This window comes from Camelina sativa, chromosome 7 (assembly GCF_030686135.1).
Source record: "Camelina sativa cultivar CO46 ecotype springtype chromosome 7, ASM3068613v1".
NCBI lineage: Eukaryota > Viridiplantae > Streptophyta > Magnoliopsida > Brassicales > Brassicaceae > Camelina > Camelina sativa.
Window position 1 is genome coordinate 24,957,382 of NC_141886.1, and position 20,301 is coordinate 24,977,682.

The window sequence follows — 20,301 nt, forward strand, 5'->3', positions numbered from 1 at the left end:
CGGACCAACTGCCGATACGACCCCTTTCGCTTATTTTTGGCGTCGAACTCTCCACTGAATTGGCTGACTACAAGCTAGGAGTCACAGAAGACTTGCAAATGTGTCACACCGAGTCCTCGTGCTAACCGAAGCCCCGTAAGGACGGTCTCCTACTCCGTTTCGTTATTAGTCGCTCTGAAGTTGAGCTTTAATGCTTGCTCGAGAACTTCACCAGTGGGGGACCGAAGAATGAGTCCCACTCCAGATCCTTCATTCGTCGACAAACCATCGACGAACATTGTCCAATGCTCTTCCCTAGGATTGGGGTCGTCAAGGTCAGGAAACAGCTCGGTGATGAAGTCGGCCAGAACTTGCGACTTCAAGCTTGGACGGGAGCGGTATTCGATGTCATACTCACTTAGCTCGACTGCCCATTTCGCCATGCGTCCGGATTGGAGGGGGCTATGGAGGATAGTTCAGAGTGGTTGATCGGTTAACACGACGACGGAATGTGACTGGAAATAGGGTCGGAGCTTCCGTGCGGCAGTGATCACTGCGAGTGCGAGCTTCTCCAGCGTGGGGTATCGTGACTCCGCGTCGTTGAGTGCTTTACTCGTATAGAAGATAGGTTTTTGATCCCCGCGGTCGTCTCGAACCAACACGCCGCTGACAGCCGAACTGGAGACCGAGACGTAGAGGTACAGTGTTTCGCCATCTTCTGGTTTGACTAATACAGGGTGGCAAGTCAAGTACTCCGTCAATTGCTGGAAGGCGGCCTCGCATTCCTCGTCCCAGTGAATATCCTTATTTCCGCGGAGGAGTTGGTAGAAAGGGAGGCATTTATCTGTCGATCGAGCAATGAAGCGATTTAAAGCTGCAATGCGGCCGGTCAGGCGTTGCACTTCTCGTTTGTTGGTCGGCAACAGTAATCCCAATATGGCCTCGATTTGTTTAGGGTTTGCTTCTATCCCACGCTCAGTGACGATATACCCCAAGAATTCACCTGAAGTGACTCCGAATGTACACTTCGTTGCGTTCAGTTTCATCTGGAAATGATCCAAGATATCGAAACACTCAGCGAGATGCTCGATGTGCTGCTCTACGATCAAAGATTTAACCAGCATATCGTCGATGTAGACTTCCATGGTTCTTCCAAGCAAACTAGCAAACATCATATTTACCAGCCGTTGGTAGGTTGCTCCAGCGTTTTTTAGCCCGAACGGCATAACCTTATAACAATAGGTCCCCCTATCCGTTATGAATGCCGTTTTTTCGCGGTCAGTTGAACTCATGGCGATCTGGTTGTAACCCGAGAAGGCATCCATGAAAGAGAGCAGTTGGTTTCCAGCCGTGGCTTCGACGAGATGGTCTATGTGTGGCAAAGGAAAGCTATCCTTGGGGCAAGCTTTGTTGAGATCGGTGAAATTCACGCATACCCTCCATTTACCGTTCTTCTTTTTGACCACGACTAGATTGGCCAGCTAGTCAGGGTACTAGACCTCCATTATCTGGTCAGCTTTGAGCAGCCGTTCGACCTCGTCCTGAACTGCTTTGGCCCGATTTGGACCCAGGCGTCGTCGTTTCTGCCTTACTGGTCTGAATGTCGGATCGACGTTGAGCTTGTGGCAGATAACATCGGGGTCTATCCCGATCATGTCCTTCGTTGACCAGGCGAATGTAGAGGACCGAGATTGCAGAAAAGCGATCAGCTTTGACTTTATGTGCTCCTCCAGTTCGGCACCGATGCCAACAGTTCGTGAGGGGTCGGAGGGATCGATGTTCACCTGTAAGATTCGGCACTCCGGAGACTTGAGGCGATCTCTTTCCGGCTTATGGGGACCGATAAGATGGTCCCCGCTCTGTAGTTGCTACGGGTCTTCAGTCTTCCTCTACTTCTTCTCGATAATATAGCAAGTTCGGGCTACCCTCTGGTCACCATAAAGTGTGCAGATTCCCGTGGTGGTTGGGAATACGGCCTGCATCGCGTATATCCACGGTACCCCCAAAATGGCGTTGTAGACTGGAGGCGCGTCGATGACTGCAAACTTGGTCTTCCGGGACAATCCGCCGGCTCGCACCTGCAGCTTTACGTCGCCCATCGAAAGTTTGGCGACCCCATCATAGCCCGTCAGTGTGCGAGATTCGGGTTTCAGTTGTTCCGGCGTGACACCCATTTTTTCTAGCGTTTGCCAACATATTACATTGACGGTACTTCCTGTGTCGACCAAAACCCGTTCAACGTCGAAATCGCCCATGGAGACTTCAATGACTAGAAGGTCCAAATGGGGGTGTTGGATTCCCTTGGCGTCTTCCGAAGTAAACGATATGGGGTCCGAGCAAAGTGGAGGTTCGCTTGGGATTGCCTGAAGGCTGCAAACTTGACGCGCCCTCTTCTTTAGTGCACGGACGGAGTCTGTGCAGTCCTCTGGTGGGCCAAGTATCATGGTTATTCATCCTCGGACAGGAGAATTGGCCCGCTCAGGATTTTGCCCTCTCTGTCGCTTGGGTGGGCCAGGCAGCTCGTCCGCTTGGAGCATCTCCTCTTGATGGTTCGCCAGTACTTGGTTAGTCGGCTGTTGAACTCCGTTGGTCGGACCGTTGTGGCCTCGTCCTGCTCCGGCGCTGCGGCCGCCGTTAGATCGTCCACCACGCCATCCTCTCGGCGACCTCTGCCTCCACGAATGCTTTTCGGCTGAAAGGTGGCTTCGACTTCGCCGGAAAGATACTTTCCGTACAGGAAATTCTTCAGATGGACGCATTCGTGTGTGGAGTGGCCGGCGGTCATGTGGAAATCGCAGTACAACTCCTTTGGGTCGGATGGCTGTTTGTTTTGGTCCTCCACTTTGGAGACCGCATGAACGACACCCTTTTTTCGGTCTTGGGGGTCGTGATGCTTGCGAGGTTCGTGGTGCTCGTCCTGGCTTTTAGCCTTAGGGGGGTGCGACGGTTGCCCGATTGTTTTTGCGGCTAATTGGACGTCTTCATCTTCGTCGAGCGCGAATCTGGAGGCTCGATGTAGTGCGTCGTCGAGGTCCTTGGGCTCCCGTATGTTAAGATCCTTTCGTAATGGCGACCCGGGAATCAACCCCTTTCTGAAGGCCGCCATTGCGGCATCCTCTGGGACGGTGACGCGCGTTAGCTTTTCCTTGAATCTGCTCAGGAAACTGCCGATGGATTCGCCGGGTTCCTGGGTCATCTCCCAAAGGTCTGAGCTTGTCACGCCTCATTCGATGAGAATTCGATAATGCTTAAGAAAAGCCGTAGACAACTGGTCGAAGTTATCGATTGAACTCGGTTCGAGCTTTGTGAACCACACCAAGGCAGGGCCGGAGAGGCTATCGACGAATAGCTGACAACAACCAACATCCCTCTGTTCTTCGGTGAATCGTGCATTTGTCATGGTTGCCATGAAGGACATCATGAATTGGATGGGGTCTTTGTCGCCCAGGTAGGTTGGGAGTTTCAGCTTGACGTTTGGGATGGTGGCTCGCAAGATCCGTTGAGTAAAAGGGGATTGTCGGGTCACTTCGACAATCCTGTCGATTTCTGGAGCCGTGCTAATGGCCCGATGAAGAAGCGTGTTCATACCGCTGATCTGCGTATTGATTTCTTTGATTTCGAGGCAAGACTCCGCGTTTGTGAAGCGGGCGACCGGGGCGGCCGAATTCTCTTGCACACGTGAACTTGGGTTCGTAGGTCGAATACTCGATGTCGTCTGAGGGGGAGGATTCCTCCGTTCGTATTGGACGTCCGAGAAGTCGAGACGACGAGTGAGACCGTCAGTGCCGAGTATGGGCGACTGTCCAGCAGAGATTTGCGATGGGGTTGTCTGAGTTATGACGGCGTCAACCCTTCGGTTAGTTTCGGAGTTCATCTGGTAGATCTCTTTCGTCATGGTGCCGAGCAGGATCTTGAAATCTTCCATGGAGACGACTTGCGGATTCTGGACCACTGTGTGAGAGCAGGGGGGGTTCCCGTTTCGTGCGCGGGGCTTCTGCTCCGTGGCGTGTGCATCTTCCTCACCTGGTTGTTCATCGGAGAGCTCCGTGTCGCGGTTGGTTGTCTCTTCGCGAGTTCGCCCTGCTTCCTGGCTGGTCTCCCCTTCAGATCTGGCCTCAAGTGGGAGTTCGGAGGAGACATTAGTCATGTTCCTTGACTCGGTGACGAGGCGGCGAACATACACGGCGATAGCCGGCCTTATTGATACATCGCTCTGTGTTGCAACGTTGTCTTGAGCAGGTGCGATGCCCGTGACATCGGGTGTGTTGGAGGTGGTACGGTTCGCGCCGGTGACTTCGCTGATGAGTGAAGACATTATCGTGGACTTTTCGGAGAACTTTTCGGATGTGATTGTCTTTCTTAGAGAGTAACTTTTAGAGACGATTTGCGATCCTCACAGACGGCGCCAATTGTAGAAACTGGATTTCCACAATGAATTTGTTTATGGGGGAAAACAAATTCAGTAAAGTAAACTCTCTTAGAAAACTAATCTAAGCTTTGATATTAAAAGAATTAAGGTTTCAATTGCTAAGAACAAGAGGATAAGTCAATAATTGTATTCAATAATCGATGTCTTACAATGGAGAAGTCCTTCCCCCTTTATACATATTCATAAATCGCACAATATATTAACTTTCCTTATCAGACGAACTGAAATAAGGAAAGTTACTCTATTTCTTAGATTGGCCGCCGGGCGAAGTGGAAGTCGGTTCTTCATCCTCGAGGCTGGGCTTCTTCTATCCGAAGTGGGCTTAAATGACCTAAATGAGTACTTAACCGGATTCCCAGTTAAATAACCAAATTGTCTTTCTGGTTTAGTTTGGTATGTGGGGGTGCTAAATCCTGCACCAACATGTTGTAAAACAAAATATATGTGTTCTTAATCTTCTTGCTATAGAGAGAGACACAAAACAAAATATACGTGTTCTTAAACGAAGTTGAGCTATATTTACAAAAATTTCAGTGACCTACGTCAACAGCCCATACTTTGGTTTTATAGATGTACAAGTTATCGATTTTGTGGATAAGTTATGTAACACACTTCAGAAAACAACAAAGATACAAATACAAACCAATTAAGAACTTCCGTAGTAAAGTTACTGATGTCGTACGTACGTGTCATCATCGTCTGGATTCGAATGTGTAGTAACGTATTGACAAAAAAAAACATAAGATAAGAACAATATTTTACAATCTTTAAGGATATTTTATATTTTTTGGATAAAATTGCGCCGACGTTTTATCTAATTTCACAAAATTAGTCATTATTTTTGCGTTTTCTAATTTTTTGGCAAACGGAATTTAAATTGAAAAACTCAAACCACAAAAAAAAAATAGAAATTGAGCAGACAACGACTCAGTGAGAGATCTTCCACCGTCTATAAATAACCAAACAAGCGTTGTTTTGTTTTATCTCCGGCGACATTTGTGGGTGATTCGCGGTGGTTATGGATGCTCTCCGATTCGAGTTAAGCTCAGCTTCCCTCACTTCCTCTGTCGCCGCCACTTCTTTACGCAGTCACTCTCGGTGCTTCTTCTCCTCAGTGCGACTCGGCCGAGTCGTCGGCTCATCAACTCCGACGATCACATCGGCCGCGAAGACGACGGTGAATGATATCTGCACGGCGGATGAACTCCACTACGTTACTGTTCCAAACTCCGATTGGCGCGTCGCTCTCTGGCGTTATCTTCCTTCTCCAAAGGTACCGACATATCTATATAGCGACATGTACTTATATAGTAGATGTACTTATATACGTATTTGTATACACTTATAGGCACCAAAGAGGAAACATCCTTTGCTTCTATTGTCTGGGATTGGGACCAATGCTGTTACATACGATCTTTCCCCTGAGGTGATATTTTGTGATTATGATTTAGTTATTTCTAGGTGTGAGCTTTGTATAGCGTATATATACTGAAATGGATTCTTGGAACACAAGTTTGTATTTCTTGAATCTGAACGTCTTAGTTTGATATTCATATTTTGTAGTGTTCCTTTGCAAGATACATGTCTGGTTCTGGATTTGATACATGGATACTTGAGCTCCGTGGAGCTGGGTTGAGTTCTCTAACTGTTGATACAAATCTTGATAACCAGCAGTGGATAGTCTCGAATCTATTGGAGAATCTCGTAAATGTATCCGAGAGACTTGAAAATGTTCTTGATGGAGGTTGATTGATGATTCATTACCCCTCTCTCTAACCATTTTATTATACTGCTGTTTTGGTTTGCTCTGTTGAGAACAGAGAAGAGAATCTTTTGTCTATTTACTGAGAAAGAACCTGCAGGTTCCAAGATCATCGGGCTGCAAGACCGTCTATCTAAGAGAGTGGGAGATTTCAAGCAGCGGTTTGAACTTATCCCTCATTACAATTGGGATTTTGATAACTATCTTGAAGAAGATATTCCTTCTGCGGTGAGGTGACACTTCTTGTTTATTCTTCTTAAACTTGGAGGACACCTGCTCACCCCCAGTTACAGCAATGTATGTCTAATTGTATAATGTGTTGGTCTCAGATGGAGTATGTGAGGACTCAAACCAAGCCTAAAGATGGCAAGTTGCTCGCCGTTGGTCACTCAATGGGTGGTATCTTGTTATACGCCATGCTCTCAAGATGTGGTAACTTCTCTTATAAAATCATATAGACTGATATTTTTCTTTGTTTAAAATGTAAGTCATTGTCACATTTTGGCTTAATTACGTTTCTTCACTAGGCTTTAAAGGAATGGATTCGGGGTTAGCTTCTGTCGTCACTCTTGCATCAACATTTGACTATTCATCCTCAGGAACACTCCTCAAGTATCTATTACCTATCGTAAGTACTCATTTGACCGTACTGTTACACTCTAGAAAGGGAAAAAATGTTACTGGATAAGTGATTTTAAAATGTCGTTTTGCTTCAGAAAGCGCCTGCAGAAGCTATTAACCTGCCTATCATGCCGATTGACACAATGCTCGCCATGGCTCACCCTCTAATGTGTCGTCCTCCATATCCTTTGTCCTGGTTAACCGCTAATATATCTGCTCCTCAAATGATGGAACCCGAAATGATTGATAAGCTTGTTTTGAACAGCTTATGTAAGTACAAACTACTTTCTCAAACTTCTGCACATATTTATTAACACTAGACATATTGACGTTGACGATAATGTTATTCTGAGAAACAAAACAGCCACAGTACCAGTTAAGCTTCTCTTGCAACTAACAACAGCGGTGGACCAAGGTGGGCTGCGTGACAGAACCGGTACTTTCTATTACAAGGATCATATTAGCAAAACCAATGTGCCGATCTTAGCTCTTGCAGGAGACTGGGACATAGTCTGCCCTCCTGATGCTGTATACGGTAGTTACTCTACAACATATTTAACCGCGAATTCAAAATTTTGTTCTCCTTAATTGATGTAATGCATAACAGTGCGATGGTGTTGATCTGGTGAGCAGATACTGTAAAGCTGATTCCAGAACATCTAGCTACTTTCAAAGTTTTGGGATCACCTGGAGGTCCACATTATGGCCACCAGGATCTGCTTTCTGGTCGAACGGTATGTAATGATCATTTACTCTTCATTCTATTATTACAAGTCATATTGGTTATGTATTCAACCTTTCATTTCATTCTCACTTCAGGCACGGAGCGAAGTATATCCTTTGATTGCTCGATTTCTTCAGCAACATGATGAGAGTTAAGAGATAACCGAGATTTCAAATGGGTTGATTCTTGTTTCTCTGTATATAAAAGAAGGTACACACATTCATGTATACATTATCTTCACATATTTGGGAGCTTTGTACTCGGAAAGCAAAAGCAAAGTAGTAAAGAACTGATGTCTAGTCATTTCAGACTGGTAAAGATTTCATTTATACATTTAACTTGTTTAAACTAACCTCATGTTTAGGTAGATTACACTATAGATACATCAACATGATGTTACTTGCACGTAACAATCTCATCAATTTCATGTGATCATATAATGCTAGATCTACCTAACATTTTTTGTAGTTGACGACCTAATTATCACCAACAAAACATGAACGAATCCACAAGCAATGATGTGGGGTTCACAATGTCTCATGAGAGACTTTTCCATAGGTTATATAAAAGTTTCAAACAGCAATCATGAATTAAAAAAAAAAAAAAAAAAAACCCAAAATAATCTACATAAGATTTGGTTCTTTCAAAGAAAAATAAATAAATAGTGATTGGTTTCAATCACAAAATGAGGAATCATCATCACAGGAGGAGATGATATACCTCTCTAAATCTAAGACTTAACGTACGGCATCGTTTTACAAACAGGACAAGAGTTCTTCCTCACTAGCCATTGTTTCACACAGTGGATATGGAACCTGTGCCCACATTTTAATTTCCCTACCTCGTCCTTAACCTCATACTCGTCCTGTCAAACAAACATACACATGAACATTTACTACTGCTTAAGAAAAAAATCTGTTTTAGCACCAAATCTAAACATGAGTTTGTTCTACAAAGAACTAATATGGACTAGAGCAATGAAACCAAACTCTGGACTTACTTGACAGATGATGCACTTTCTGTCTTCAACTGGTGTATCTAAACGGAATGGTTTGACTTTCCGTAGACAGCTTTTGATTTGTTTTTCATTAAGTCCAGTTTTCACATACCCAATTCTATCACCAAGCTCCAAAAGTTGCTGTTTTCCAAACCACAAAACAAATCACAACACACACTCAAAAAACCTAAAGACATCATCAATCAGCTTCTTGTATACTTGTACTTTGTAAAGCAGACACCATAGTTACCTCGTATGTCATGTTATCGACATTGAGCCTCAAGTCACGGAAGCGATCGTATGAGCTTACAACCCCTCCCATTACAAAACCATTCTGCAGCATCATCATCTGCAACTAAATGAAACATTGCCCAAACTCGATGACGATCTCTAAAACCTTAAAACTTAGTAAAAAAAACAGAAAAAAACACTCAACCTCAGCGAGTCCATCAGGGTAGTAAGGTTGACGTAGATGACGATGATATCTATCACTCTGTTCAGCCCGCGATGTCAAAAAGGTCGAATCAGAATCGAAATAAGGATTGGATTCTTGATTGAGAGATCGTATTGGAAGAAGAGAAGAAACCTGCAATGTATAACAGTTGAATTAAAGACTAAAAAGAAACACAAAAATCAAAACCTCATATCATCATCACTTGAAACTACTACATAACCTTAAGTTTACTCCACATAATGATCGACTGAATGAATAATAATAACAAAACAAAAAACGAGGGAGTATATATATTCCGATGAACAAAGCATACACTAGTTAGGAAAAAGACGAAAGAAACCCTAATGCTAACTAACTAGAAAGATAGAGGCAAATCAAATATTCTCAAGATATTATAACTAACATTTTCCAACTAATTTATATATATAAACTCTAAAAAAATTTCAGCAAAATTTATATACTCAAAATTAAAAAAAAAAAAAAAAAAAAAAAAAATCAAATTAAACATATAGAAGGCACAAAAACGAATAATAAAAATGGAAACTTTATCATAAGCATAAAAGTTAGAAAATTGTGAAAGTAACCTCTCTCTGTTGGAGTTGGTTATGACTGGTTTTATTATCTCCATCGATTTTGCGTCTCACCGGAATATTCCTTCTCGGAGGATCTGACTCGACGGTTTCAACGGAGCCGCTGACAACCGCATCCGTTGAAAACCCAACTCCAGGTCCGCACCAGACATCAGGAATGGCCGCGCAACCAACGCTGCTACTATTAGTAGACTCGCTCAAGATCTTAATCGAACCGCCGCCATTGTAGCTGCTGTTACCTTTGTTCTTGTTCTTCTTCTTCTTCGTCTTCTTGATTTTGTGATTACTACTATTCGCATCCCAATCTGCTGAAGATCGAATCACAGCGGGGACAGAAACATGCTGAGATGCGGAGGTTGTGCAGCCGAGAGCACGAAACGACGCCGTTTGGGTGAAACCGTTTGGTTTCTTTCTGGTGGTTTCGTTGGTTGTTGGTAAGAGGAAAAAGGAAGACATGGCGGATTTACAGACGCGGCTGCTAGGTTTGGGGAGAAGAGGCTCGTCGGCGGTGGAGGTGGGTTGGAGGTTTCGATGATTCCTAGGTCGTTGGAGTTTGATGTGTTGACCTATTGTCGTCGAAGAAGGCTCTGCAGAAACTGGCATTGTCCTCTCCTTCTTCTTCTTTGAGAACAGAGAGATAATGGAGAGAGAGAGAGAGAGAGAGAAAGGGGAAAGTAAAAAAAAAAGAAAGACACAGCGCGGGGAAGAAGGGTTTTGTTTGGATTAGTGAAAACTAATTAAGTAATTAGTACGTTAACTAATCAAAATCCACTTTTTCATTTATTCTAGTTTGTGTTTGAAGTCTTATTAATACAAAAGATGTCACCGAATTAGATATTTTTATTTCTTTTCACATGTCTGTCTCATGATGTGTGGTTGGTTTATACTTTGTTTGAGTTTTTAGGCTTTTTAGCAATGCTTGCTATGTTTGAAAATTGTGAGGTTATTGAGGGTAATATTGGTATTTAATTTAGCTATTCACCAGTCTTTTTTTAGAGTTGGATGGACCACTCTCTCTCTCTCTCTTTTTTTTCTTACTTCCTAGCAAAAGTATCAAGAATTGACTTAGATTTTAATAACTCTTTTTTTTTTTTTTTTTTCTTCGTTTTGGGTCCAGTTTTGTTCAGGAACGAAGATAGAATTGAGGAAATTTTATTGTCTTTTTGCTTGTATAAATAGAAAAGATGTCTCATGTGTCAACTTTTACTTCTTTTTTTCTATTTTCTTTTCTTTGTCGGAGGTATTTTGAACATTTTAGGTATTGGAGGTACGAAAGACAAGAAACATTAGAGGGGGTCACAAAAAACTCACAAGTCAAAAACACACACAAGTCGATCACAAGTTAGTCCTCCTGTATTTTTGTTTATACGGGCACATAATTATGAATCTGTATACTTTAATCTGCCACTTGTGTAAACACACAAAGTATCGAAAGAATATTTGTCCGGATTTGCTGGAAAATATTAGTTGTTAATTTAACTGTACTTGTGGTTGAGATTTTAAAAAGTGATAAATCCTTTATCCTTATATAACTTGCGATATATTCGCCGAAGAAAATTAAAATATTACAATTTTTCAGGTAAATTTTCAAAAAAAAATAAAAAAAAATTAAATCGGACCCCTAAGGTGAAAATGTCCCTTAATATACCTTTGACTGAGCTAGCTATGTCAATTAGGACCAAAGCTTGCGGACTGGCCCGGTCCGACCCTGAAAAATAGCGGAGTCGGACTTAAATATATATGTCCAGAAAAAATCGTGTCTTTCGGGCTCAATCTATTTGGACTATAGAGTTTTTCGGGCTTAGCCTGAAAAGCCCTTTAAAAATATATTTGTACTTTTTTTGTTAACATTTTTGTTTGATTGCAATATTTGATTAATAATTTATTGTAATTAAAGTTTTAAACTCTAATCTCAGTTTTTATATTTACTTAAAAACCATACTTAATACTTTAAAATTTTTTATCTATAATATTTTATATGAATTATATATTAGTTTATTTAGTTAAAGTATCAAAATTTTGTTTAATTTTAAACTTTTTATATTAAATTAAGTTGGTTATAATGAATATAAATGAGTTATTAAATTTTTGATTGATTTGTTTTATAGTGCACCTTCAAACACTGTTTTGTAAGGCTTATAAGTTTGAATTTTTGATCTGTAAGATAAGCCCGAAAAAGCTCGAAAAGTCTTGTAACCCTGTTAGGGCCGGGCTCGGGTTTTGAAATATAGGCTCGGAAATATTTCAGGCCAAGTCGGGCCGGATTCAAACATATGCAGGCTTTACGGGTTTCGGGCCGGGCCAGCCCGATTGACACCCCTAGACTGAGCAACAAAAAAAAAAAAAAGAGAGCTGGGCCTAGATGGGCTGTGTTCCATATACCACATTACTACCAACGACGATTGAAAAAAGGATTGGTCAACAAAACGCGGCCCAATCTTGTTGGATCTAAGTTATGAAAACCGGAAACGAAGGAAAGAGCGGTTAATAATGGCTCTTTTTTTATTCAAAAGCCCTAATTTGACAATCCTCTGATAAACCCTAGGCGAAGAATCCCATGAGTCGATTTCTTCAGAGATTACCCAGTTTATTGGCTCGAACTCGAAGTTTCCTTCACTCACCCGTGAATATTCGCCATTCTCGTGTTGTTGTTGTTGTTCCTCTCTTCGACCGAGCTATTTCCCGTCCCGTCTTCTTCTCTTCCGACTCCGACTCCGCGCCTAGTTTCAATACCGACAAGGTTCTTTCTAAAGAAGGTGACCTCTCTTGAATTCAAACCCTTTTTTTTTCTAATTGAGTTCGCTGATAGAGATTACAATTTGCTTAGAATGTAATAATGGTGCGTTTTTTTTTTTTTTTTTTAAAAATCGATTTGGTTTTGCAGAGCTGAAAAATAGGATTCAAAAGATTTTGGATGATGGAGATGAAGATTCAATTCCCGATTTATTTGAGTTAATGATGATTAGGAAGTTATCAGGTAATCACGATGATAGCGACGATGAGGTCATGGAGGAGGTTGTGCGTAAGTATCCAGTTAACGATGCCCATGACACTCACTCTGAATCTGATATCGAAAGTGATGATGACCTGAGAGATGGTGATGATTCGTCTGACTCAGATATCGAAAGTGATGATGATGACCTGAGAGATGGTGGTGATTCGTCTGATTCAGATATAGAGTTTGATGGCTTGAGAGATGTTGACTTGTCTAATGTCAATATCAAGATTGATGGTCTGAAAGATGTTGGCTTGTCTGATGATGTCAATATCAAGATTGATGATGGCCGGAAAGCTAATCACTCCTCGTCTTATTCTGACTCTCTCAAAGTGACTTGGTAAGTTTTCTATTTCGCACCATATATGGTACTCGCAAAGATAACATTTTTCTTCTGCAATTTACAGTCTCTTTATTTGATTTGGTCACATTTTTGCATTTTCTACTTTGTATATCTTGATTTAAGGGATATAGACATATTCTTTAGTACATGAGAGAAGTTGTTTAGAGACTCTTTAATCTTTAAGCATGTGATTTCTTGCTTAATCATGTGTCTCGGGCTTTGTTTATTCCTATCTATCATGTACAAAGTATGAAAACCTCGATGGCTTCTTATCTGATTGGTGTTCTTGTTTGTTTACAGACTTGCACTACATTGAAGAAGATTTTGAAGAAAGCAACTACATAGTGAATGGAAACAGTACAGCTTTTGGTGCAAGTTGGCTGTAAGTTCTGACTTTCGAATATAAACTAGAAATTAGATTCATATTGTATGCGTTCTTTGTACTAGTAGTAGTACATTATATTATACAATAGTAATGAATTAAGAATATAATTATGAAGGTGTTTTCTTTTCTTTGTATTAAGTGTCAACAAATTCATATACCTTCACGGGGGTTAGCCGAAAGCTGACATCTATGTTGGATACACGTGGTTTCATAACTTCTCCCAAATGGTGTTTAGGCTTTTATGCGTTGTCCGAGCATTTTAAAAAGAAACTATACTCTCTTTTAGTAGACATCGAGATCTCCTGCAACCACAAACTCTCATTTGAGTAACGTGACTCACTCAAAGCCATCTTCTTCTATAAATAGAACGAGAGAAACCCACTTCAAACACCAAACCAAATACCTTCCTCTTCTTTCTCTGAAAACTCCAACTTAGAGAGTAGAGAGACAATGAAGTGTTCTTTTACAAAACCAGTGCTGTTCACTTGTGCAATCCTTCTCATTCTCATTGTTGCTCAAGAGAACAGAGTCGCTGCGGTAGAGCCATGTGATCCAATGCAGCTGAGTCCATGCTTGGACACCATAAGGAAAGGGTCTAAGCCATCGGATCAGTGTTGCAAGAAGGTGAAGGAGCAACAGCACTGTGTTTGCCAGTACTTGGAGAACCCTAACTTCAAATCTTTCCTTAACTCACCCAACGCCAAAAAGATCGCCACTGATTGTCATTGCCCATATCCCAAGTGCTAGTCCAAGTATTTTATGTTGTCATTTTCGATGTTCTGTTTCTTTGCTTTCAAGACCCAAGAAAGGGTGTTCCCTTTTGGGTCATCATTGTGGGTTTGTATTGGTCAATAAGTTAAACACATCATCATGGATGGTTTTTTCTCTACTTCAAGTTTCTTACTTCACGACTTTTCCAATCTCAATGATAATATTACACAAGTAGACAGTCTCTAAATATTCCAATCTCCCTAAATGTGGATGCATTTTTTTTTGTCACGTTTGGCCAAATTAATCGGTCCTATCTTTTAATTGAACTCCTCCTCTATGATTAAATTGATCATAACAGGTGGAATTTATTACGTTAACCGACCTGGTTTAAACTGAACCAGATAATATTCCCAAAACCGGCCAATGGTTTATTGGCTTTATTATTCTGTTTAGCCCTCTCGTCGTCGTCTTGTCCCGCCGATCACGAAATCGAGAATCGTTTCTCTCAACTCAGTCTCAAGATCTTAGATCTTAGATCTCGACGCCGTTCGTTGTCCCCGTCGCTTAATCGGTTCGTTTTATTTCCTAACAATCTTCTTACCTTAGGATCTAATTGATTAGATAGTATTTGAAACTATGAAATTGAGTCGTTTCCGAAAGTCAAAATTGAGTTTTTTGGTCGTGGATAATGTTGGACAGAGTATGAATCGGGAAGCAGCTGAAACAGCGAGGGAGTCGTTGGAGCTGGTGTTTAGGATGTCGAACATATTGGAGACGGGGCTGGATCGACATACTTTGTCAGTTCTCATTGCTCTTTGCGATATTGGTCTTAACCCTGAGGCTCTCGCTACTCTCGTCAAGGAGCTTCGTAGGGATACTACTACTCCTACAACTACAACTACGCTAGATTAAACAAGATTAGATAATCAAATGTCATTTAGATAATCAATTGTTAAGCTTCGATTTCATTTTGCCATTGCTTGTGTAAATTAGGATTCGTTAGGTGAATGTTTCTTCTTGTGTGCTTAAGAGACAATGACATAATAATCATCTTCTTTCATTTTAAGGTTGAGTAACTGTGATGCTTTCAACAAGTACATATATTTATGTAGCCGGAATAATATTTTCTGAAACCGTAAAAACTTGTTAAAAAGTGAATGGTATAAAAAACAACGTTTTCATATTTACATGAAAACGTGAACAGGTGGTATACCATTCAACGAAAAATATATATGACTCTAAATTTCACACTTTTTATGTACAATAATGATCTGCAGATATAGATTACATGTTTTCACCATCCATGTAGTAAGATTAAACTCTCATTTAGAGAGAGTCCGATCCGCTGTCAAGGCACTATGGACAGGGTGTGTTTTCTTCCAATACTGACGTAGATAGATGAGGATTTAGAAAGGGTTTATATGGTTGTTTTGTGACGAAGATCCGGTGAAACATATATCGAATCCCGGTGGAGTCGTTATGTACCCTTCGTTTACTATCGCCAAATTGTTTGTAACGACACTCTCTTGAACATATCCGTTTTGTTGATATGACCTATTGATTTCCATGTTCTGGTAGTGGGACTGGCCCGCTGCATATTGGTGGTCCAATTCATCACCTATGTCATTGTTGTAATTTAAGTTCAGTTAATAATCAACGATATTGAGTAATTCTATATATAATAACAGAAATGGTGATTACATCGACTTTTTTTTAAAGTACCTTGTGTCAAAAGAGCAGCCTCGTTCGTTCGTTCTTCTAACAAGTCCCACTTTAAGTAAGCTTCTTGAACTAAGTCCTTAACGTAGCGCTGCAACAAAGACGAAATGTAAATATAGTTTCTAACCAATATATATCATTCAATATAGAATCATTGAGCTATATTATATATATATATATACCTGATTCAGGGCTTCTTGAGTAGAGAAATCATGACCATCGATCATTGCTTTCATAACTTCGCATATCGGATTCAAAATCATGAAATAATTCGGTCCTTTGGAAATGTATAACTTATTTCCCAAAATACACTCTCTAGCATGTTTCAATGCTACTTCCCACATTTTATCAGACATTCCAGGCCCCAAAATCTGTACATAAATTAACACTATTAGTTCTCTAATGCTTATAAACTTTTGGGGGTCAAACAATACCAAATTAGATTTATAATTTAAACCTGACGAAGTTCTTCGGGGTTAACGACTGATAACTTCAAAAAGTCTTGGACGGTTTTGATTTGGTTAGAGGAGAGCTTCTTGTGAAAGGCCCCATCTTTCCCTATCTTCTCTAGCCGCCACACTTCGTCTTCTAACATTGGTGGGTGATGTTTCTTGTACACTTCACCAACCCCAAGTTGTACAAAACAAAACTATTTAGAATTTGTATTTAATTTCTACTATGCATCTTACTTTATATATACATCCGCTTTATGCATGTGTTTCTTGTTGAACCCATCAGATTAAGAATTAGGATTTGCGTGTTATAATGTTCGAATTCTATAATTTCATAGTGAATAGACTATACAACTCAATCAAGTAGTATTAATTAATAAGATAGAAAAAGTAATAACAATAACTAATAGTAAGATATAAGCATATTGACCAAAAGACTTTAGGCATTTATATAAAGTGGACAGTCGCTTGCATACGGTCGACATAAAAAAAAATTATAATCTGTGTGGTTGTGTATGTAAAGACAAAGTAAACAGAAATAATATTTGTAGACAAAACATATCATGACAAATTCAACAGTTTAATATAACATTTTTCTTTTCTAGCTAAAAACTAAGATTGTCATAAAATATATAAAACCGACTAACAAAAGAAAAAGACAAAAAAAGAAAAAAAATAAAAAATAGATCAAACCAAAACCTTATGTGAAGATTTATTTCTTGAAAAAAAAAAGTTTTAATAACGAAAATTTTAAAATATAGTAGTACAATAAATTTTGAAAAAAACAAAATTTCAATTTAATGTATTACGAATGCACGCATATGTTGCATAGAATGATTGGAATCAATATAAAAAGGGTATATGATGGATAGATGCCATATATCTATGGTCAATTCAAAGATAATTGAAACATGCTTTTAGCTAGTGATGATGAGTTACTATCACATCACTATAGTGGAGTACTGCTTAACGAATATAAGCACAAAAATCTTTATATATAAATGATGCATAGGGGATTTAACTGTTATATATTTCATTATTTTTAGGTTAAGGTAAAATAATTACAAGTAATTAAGAAAATAAACTTACATTCTCCACGATGATCTCTAACAACAATCGCTTCAGTCATGGCTTCACAAACCGTGACACCTTGATCACTACCCCCTTTGGCAACTCTCGCACCGATTCTAAACCTACGGCTACGGATCCAACTCGAGTTATCTGTGAACTCGATTTCTCCGATCGTTGCAACGCCGTTTCTCACCGTCACAGATACGTCTCCGGCAAGTAACGGACGTTTGCCATCCCTTTCTTTGACGATGTTACCATCAAACTCATCACTACTCCATTTATCACCCGAAGGAAAATCTCCGTGAAGAGCAACGATGTCTAGTTTGATCGGACGGTCGAGATTCACCGGATTGTTTGAGTCATCAACAAGGATTATCTCAAGTTGATTGGTGTCCACGTCACTGATTTTGCTTCCGGTGAATATTGGTTTCATTAAGTTCTTACGGAACATCAACTTAAATGTCGGAGTAGTATTCTCCGGAGCTTCCATCCGGAACGACGATGACCGAGAAAATCGGAATCTTTTACTTATTCCATATTCTACCTCTTGTCTTACCTGTTTGTTCATGCATCACCAAAAGAGTTATTAAAAAAAAATCAATTTGCCGTTTCATATTTTAAATACACAAATTAAACAATGTGTAAACTACTATATAATATGTGTATTATATTTGTTGTTACTATTATTTTTTCGTGTAACACACTACTATGTACCCCATCAACTAATCTCTAGCTCTATTGGATTCATGTATGAATTGAATATACATGAAAAAAAGACTAAAAGGTATCTCAGACTTTATTTTAAGAATCTAAAACAACAAAATTCACCAAACAAAATCACATAGTGCTAAAAAGACATATTTTGTAAATTAAATGTGTAGGCGTATGCAGATATTGTCAATGGTACTAGCATATATATATATGTAGACCAGTCTTTTGTTTTTTTATTTCTAGATATTTAGTTGACTGAAATGTTAGGTTAGAGAGGTCTTGTTATCAATACTAAAAAGATTTATAACTTTGTAAGTATCTAATACAATCTTAATGAATCATGAAGCTATGAAGTTATGATATATATAGATATCCAGTAATGTTTGCCCAAAAAAAAAAAATCAAGTAATGTATGTGTTGTATACGATATATGTACGCAAGTATACATATTTGTTGTACATAAAATATGAATTTATAATATACTATAGCAACATGATGGAATCTTTCTTATTTTTTCATTTATCAAGTTCCAACTCTCGCATTAGACATCGTCAATCCTAGACTCGTATAATTGTATGTAACACTTGTTGCTTAACTATATGCATAAGATCAAACATAGTAAATATGTATATCTAATTCTCAATTTGTTAAATTGACAATATCTCCAATTCTCTATCTCTATGAGTTGTCAGTCTTAAAAGTATAGATATGCACGATGAATCTAGTGCTACTCATACAATATTGATAAACAAATTAAATTAAACTGAAATTATAGTGTGTACTTACAACTTTCCGAAGAAAGGGCTCTAGGGCTGAAGAGAAGCTCTTCATGGTATTCTCTGTGATGAATGCTCCAAGCACACTGGAAATTGGACGAAAACAAAAGTTAAGTGAAAAATAAAGTTCAAGAGTAGTAAATAAAAAGGAAGATATTATATATTTTTGTGGATAAGAGAGAGGAAGAGAGGGAGATAGAACATATACATAAAATAAAATACAAGCATGTGTGTGATAAAAAAAACGATTGAAGAATGAACAAGCTCCAAACAAAGATAAAGGTTGAATAATTCATCATAACCAAAATATAAGAAATGAAAGAAAAAAAAATCAAGATTTTCTGATAAAATAAATTACGAGGAAAGGGGTGGTAGAGATTTAATTCGTTTATCGGACTTATTTTCTTGGTCGGAATCAAGATCTTGGAATAACCTCTTCCCTGCCATATTCGGAGTTTTAAGAGAGAGAGGAAGAGAGAGGATAGAGCTCAGATGAAATCTAGGTTTAGTGATGTTTTTGAAGCTAAAATGGCAATGAAGTATATATATGGGTTAGTCTATTGGTCTCTATATTAACACCAAAAGGAGAAAATAAAAATGGAAATAATGAAGGTTCGTAGAATGACAAAGGAAACAACCTGGCAACACACCAAAGAAGTCCACGTCGAAATTTCGTTTTATGGCGTCATATATAAGGAGACTTTTGACGTCAACCCCTACACAGAATGCTTCCTTATTTAACAAGTGGACGACTCCGATCTCCCCACCCGTTTGGCTTTTTAGATCTGATGGCTGATAAAAAACCTCGATCGTTATGCCACATGCTTGTGAACCGCACCATACTACTAAAGGCTGATCCGGTCCATTCTTGAAAGAATTTTTGCGAGATCTTCACAGAACTTTAACACAACTGAAATCAAACATGTTATGAAAAATAGAAAAAACTATGAAAATCAGAGAAAAAGACAGGTTTCAGATTCTTTCATATAATTTCATGTCAGAAAAAGGCAAAGTTTGCAATAACCCCAACTTGTTGGTTTTAGTTGGTTTCGTCGACTATGTTATACGTATAAGTCATTTTATCAAAATATCTTTTGAGAAAAATAAAATGAAAGTCTTACTATAGCCTTTTCTGGTTTGCATAATCTTTTTCCTACTATAAGCTAGTATTAAAACCAGAAAAATATATAACATAAAATATAGAATGTCTTGTGTTAAAGAAGATTAATCTTATCCAAGTTATTGTGAGTTCATTAATATTAAACTATATAATAAAAGGGTGATCTAGTGAATGATTTCTAAGAAGGTTCGTCAAATTGATTTGTTCTACTCAGGTAATTTCTTGTTGGGTGGGTTTTTTTCTCTCAAAACTTGTTGTACGTTTTAGCCTCTATAAACCAAAAAAACTGATTTTTCAACTAAAATTACTCTGTTTATTATTTTATGTTGTTTTTTGTAACATCAAAAAATATTCTTGGCAGCGTAATCTAATTATAGTGATTTGCCTCAAATTGTATTGTCACAGTCACATAGCTTTTGTCACGACGTTTGGTATTTCAGAGAATACAAAAACATCTATTCA

At 39.2% G+C, this 20,301-nt stretch overlaps 5 protein-coding genes and 1 pseudogene across 9 annotated transcripts; 4 read left to right on the forward strand and 2 right to left on the reverse strand.

The window, feature by feature from the left end:
• Window positions 1–5,177: 5,177 nt before the first annotated feature.
• On the forward strand, window positions 5,178–7,848 carry LOC104702080 (uncharacterized). 3 transcript variants are annotated; one of them, XM_010417896.3, is made up of 10 exons: window positions 5,178–5,681; window positions 5,757–5,834; window positions 5,972–6,152; window positions 6,271–6,398; window positions 6,500–6,602; window positions 6,698–6,798; window positions 6,887–7,061; window positions 7,156–7,326; window positions 7,425–7,525; window positions 7,611–7,848. In XM_010417896.3, the coding sequence occupies exons 1-10, from the start codon at window positions 5,427–5,429 to the stop codon at window positions 7,668–7,670; spliced, it is 1,353 nt and encodes a 450-aa protein (XP_010416198.1). In that variant the 5' UTR covers window positions 5,178–5,426; the 3' UTR covers window positions 7,671–7,848. The 3 variants fall into 3 exon arrangements, 2 of the variants coding, with proteins under 2 accessions (XP_010416198.1, XP_087315376.1); XM_087459250.1 differs by having other exon boundaries at window positions 5,246–5,681; window positions 6,271–6,403; XR_015562334.1 differs by having other exon boundaries at window positions 5,267–5,681; window positions 7,399–7,525.
• A 188-nt stretch (window positions 7,849–8,036) lies between these two features.
• Window positions 8,037–10,999, reverse strand: LOC104702079 (uncharacterized). Of its 2 annotated transcripts, none has more exons than XM_010417895.3 (5): window positions 9,551–10,999; window positions 8,949–9,098; window positions 8,763–8,861; window positions 8,516–8,653; window positions 8,037–8,380 (listed from the first exon to the last, which is right to left on the reverse strand). In XM_010417895.3, the coding sequence occupies exons 1-5, from the start codon at window positions 10,157–10,159 to the stop codon at window positions 8,246–8,248; spliced, it is 1,131 nt and encodes a 376-aa protein (XP_010416197.1). In that variant the 5' UTR covers window positions 10,160–10,999; the 3' UTR covers window positions 8,037–8,245. The 2 variants fall into 2 exon arrangements, with proteins under 2 accessions (XP_010416197.1, XP_010416196.1); XM_010417894.3 differs by having other exon boundaries at window positions 8,763–8,867.
• A 354-nt stretch (window positions 11,000–11,353) lies between these two features.
• On the forward strand, window positions 11,354–14,168 carry LOC104751233 (uncharacterized). Its single transcript, XM_010473143.3, has 3 exons — window positions 11,354–12,312; window positions 12,441–12,891; window positions 13,195–14,168. Coding segments are annotated over exons 1-3 (651 nt in total). The 5' UTR covers window positions 11,354–12,113; the 3' UTR covers window positions 13,196–14,168.
• LOC147941661 (non-specific lipid-transfer protein 2 pseudogene) lies at window positions 13,606–14,168 on the forward strand (annotated as a pseudogene). Its single transcript, XR_015562335.1, has one exon. The product of XR_015562335.1 is annotated as a non-specific lipid-transfer protein 2 pseudogene (transcript).
• A 253-nt stretch (window positions 14,169–14,421) lies between these two features.
• Window positions 14,422–15,056, forward strand: LOC109129397 (mitotic-spindle organizing protein 1B). The gene is made up of 2 exons (XM_019237497.2): window positions 14,422–14,561; window positions 14,690–15,056. Exon 2 carries the CDS (start codon window positions 14,693–14,695, stop codon window positions 14,900–14,902), a length of 210 nt encoding a protein of 69 aa, XP_019093042.2. The 5' UTR covers window positions 14,422–14,561; window positions 14,690–14,692; the 3' UTR covers window positions 14,903–15,056.
• A 16-nt stretch (window positions 15,057–15,072) lies between these two features.
• LOC104751235 (protein SAR DEFICIENT 1) lies at window positions 15,073–19,296 on the reverse strand. Its single transcript, XM_010473144.3, has 7 exons — window positions 19,078–19,296; window positions 18,730–18,805; window positions 17,251–17,788; window positions 16,167–16,327; window positions 15,892–16,080; window positions 15,713–15,800; window positions 15,073–15,608 (listed from the first exon to the last, which is right to left on the reverse strand). The coding sequence occupies exons 1-7, from the start codon at window positions 19,164–19,166 to the stop codon at window positions 15,397–15,399; spliced, it is 1,353 nt and encodes a 450-aa protein (XP_010471446.2). The 5' UTR covers window positions 19,167–19,296; the 3' UTR covers window positions 15,073–15,396.
• Between the last annotated feature and the right edge of the window lie 1,005 nt (window positions 19,297–20,301).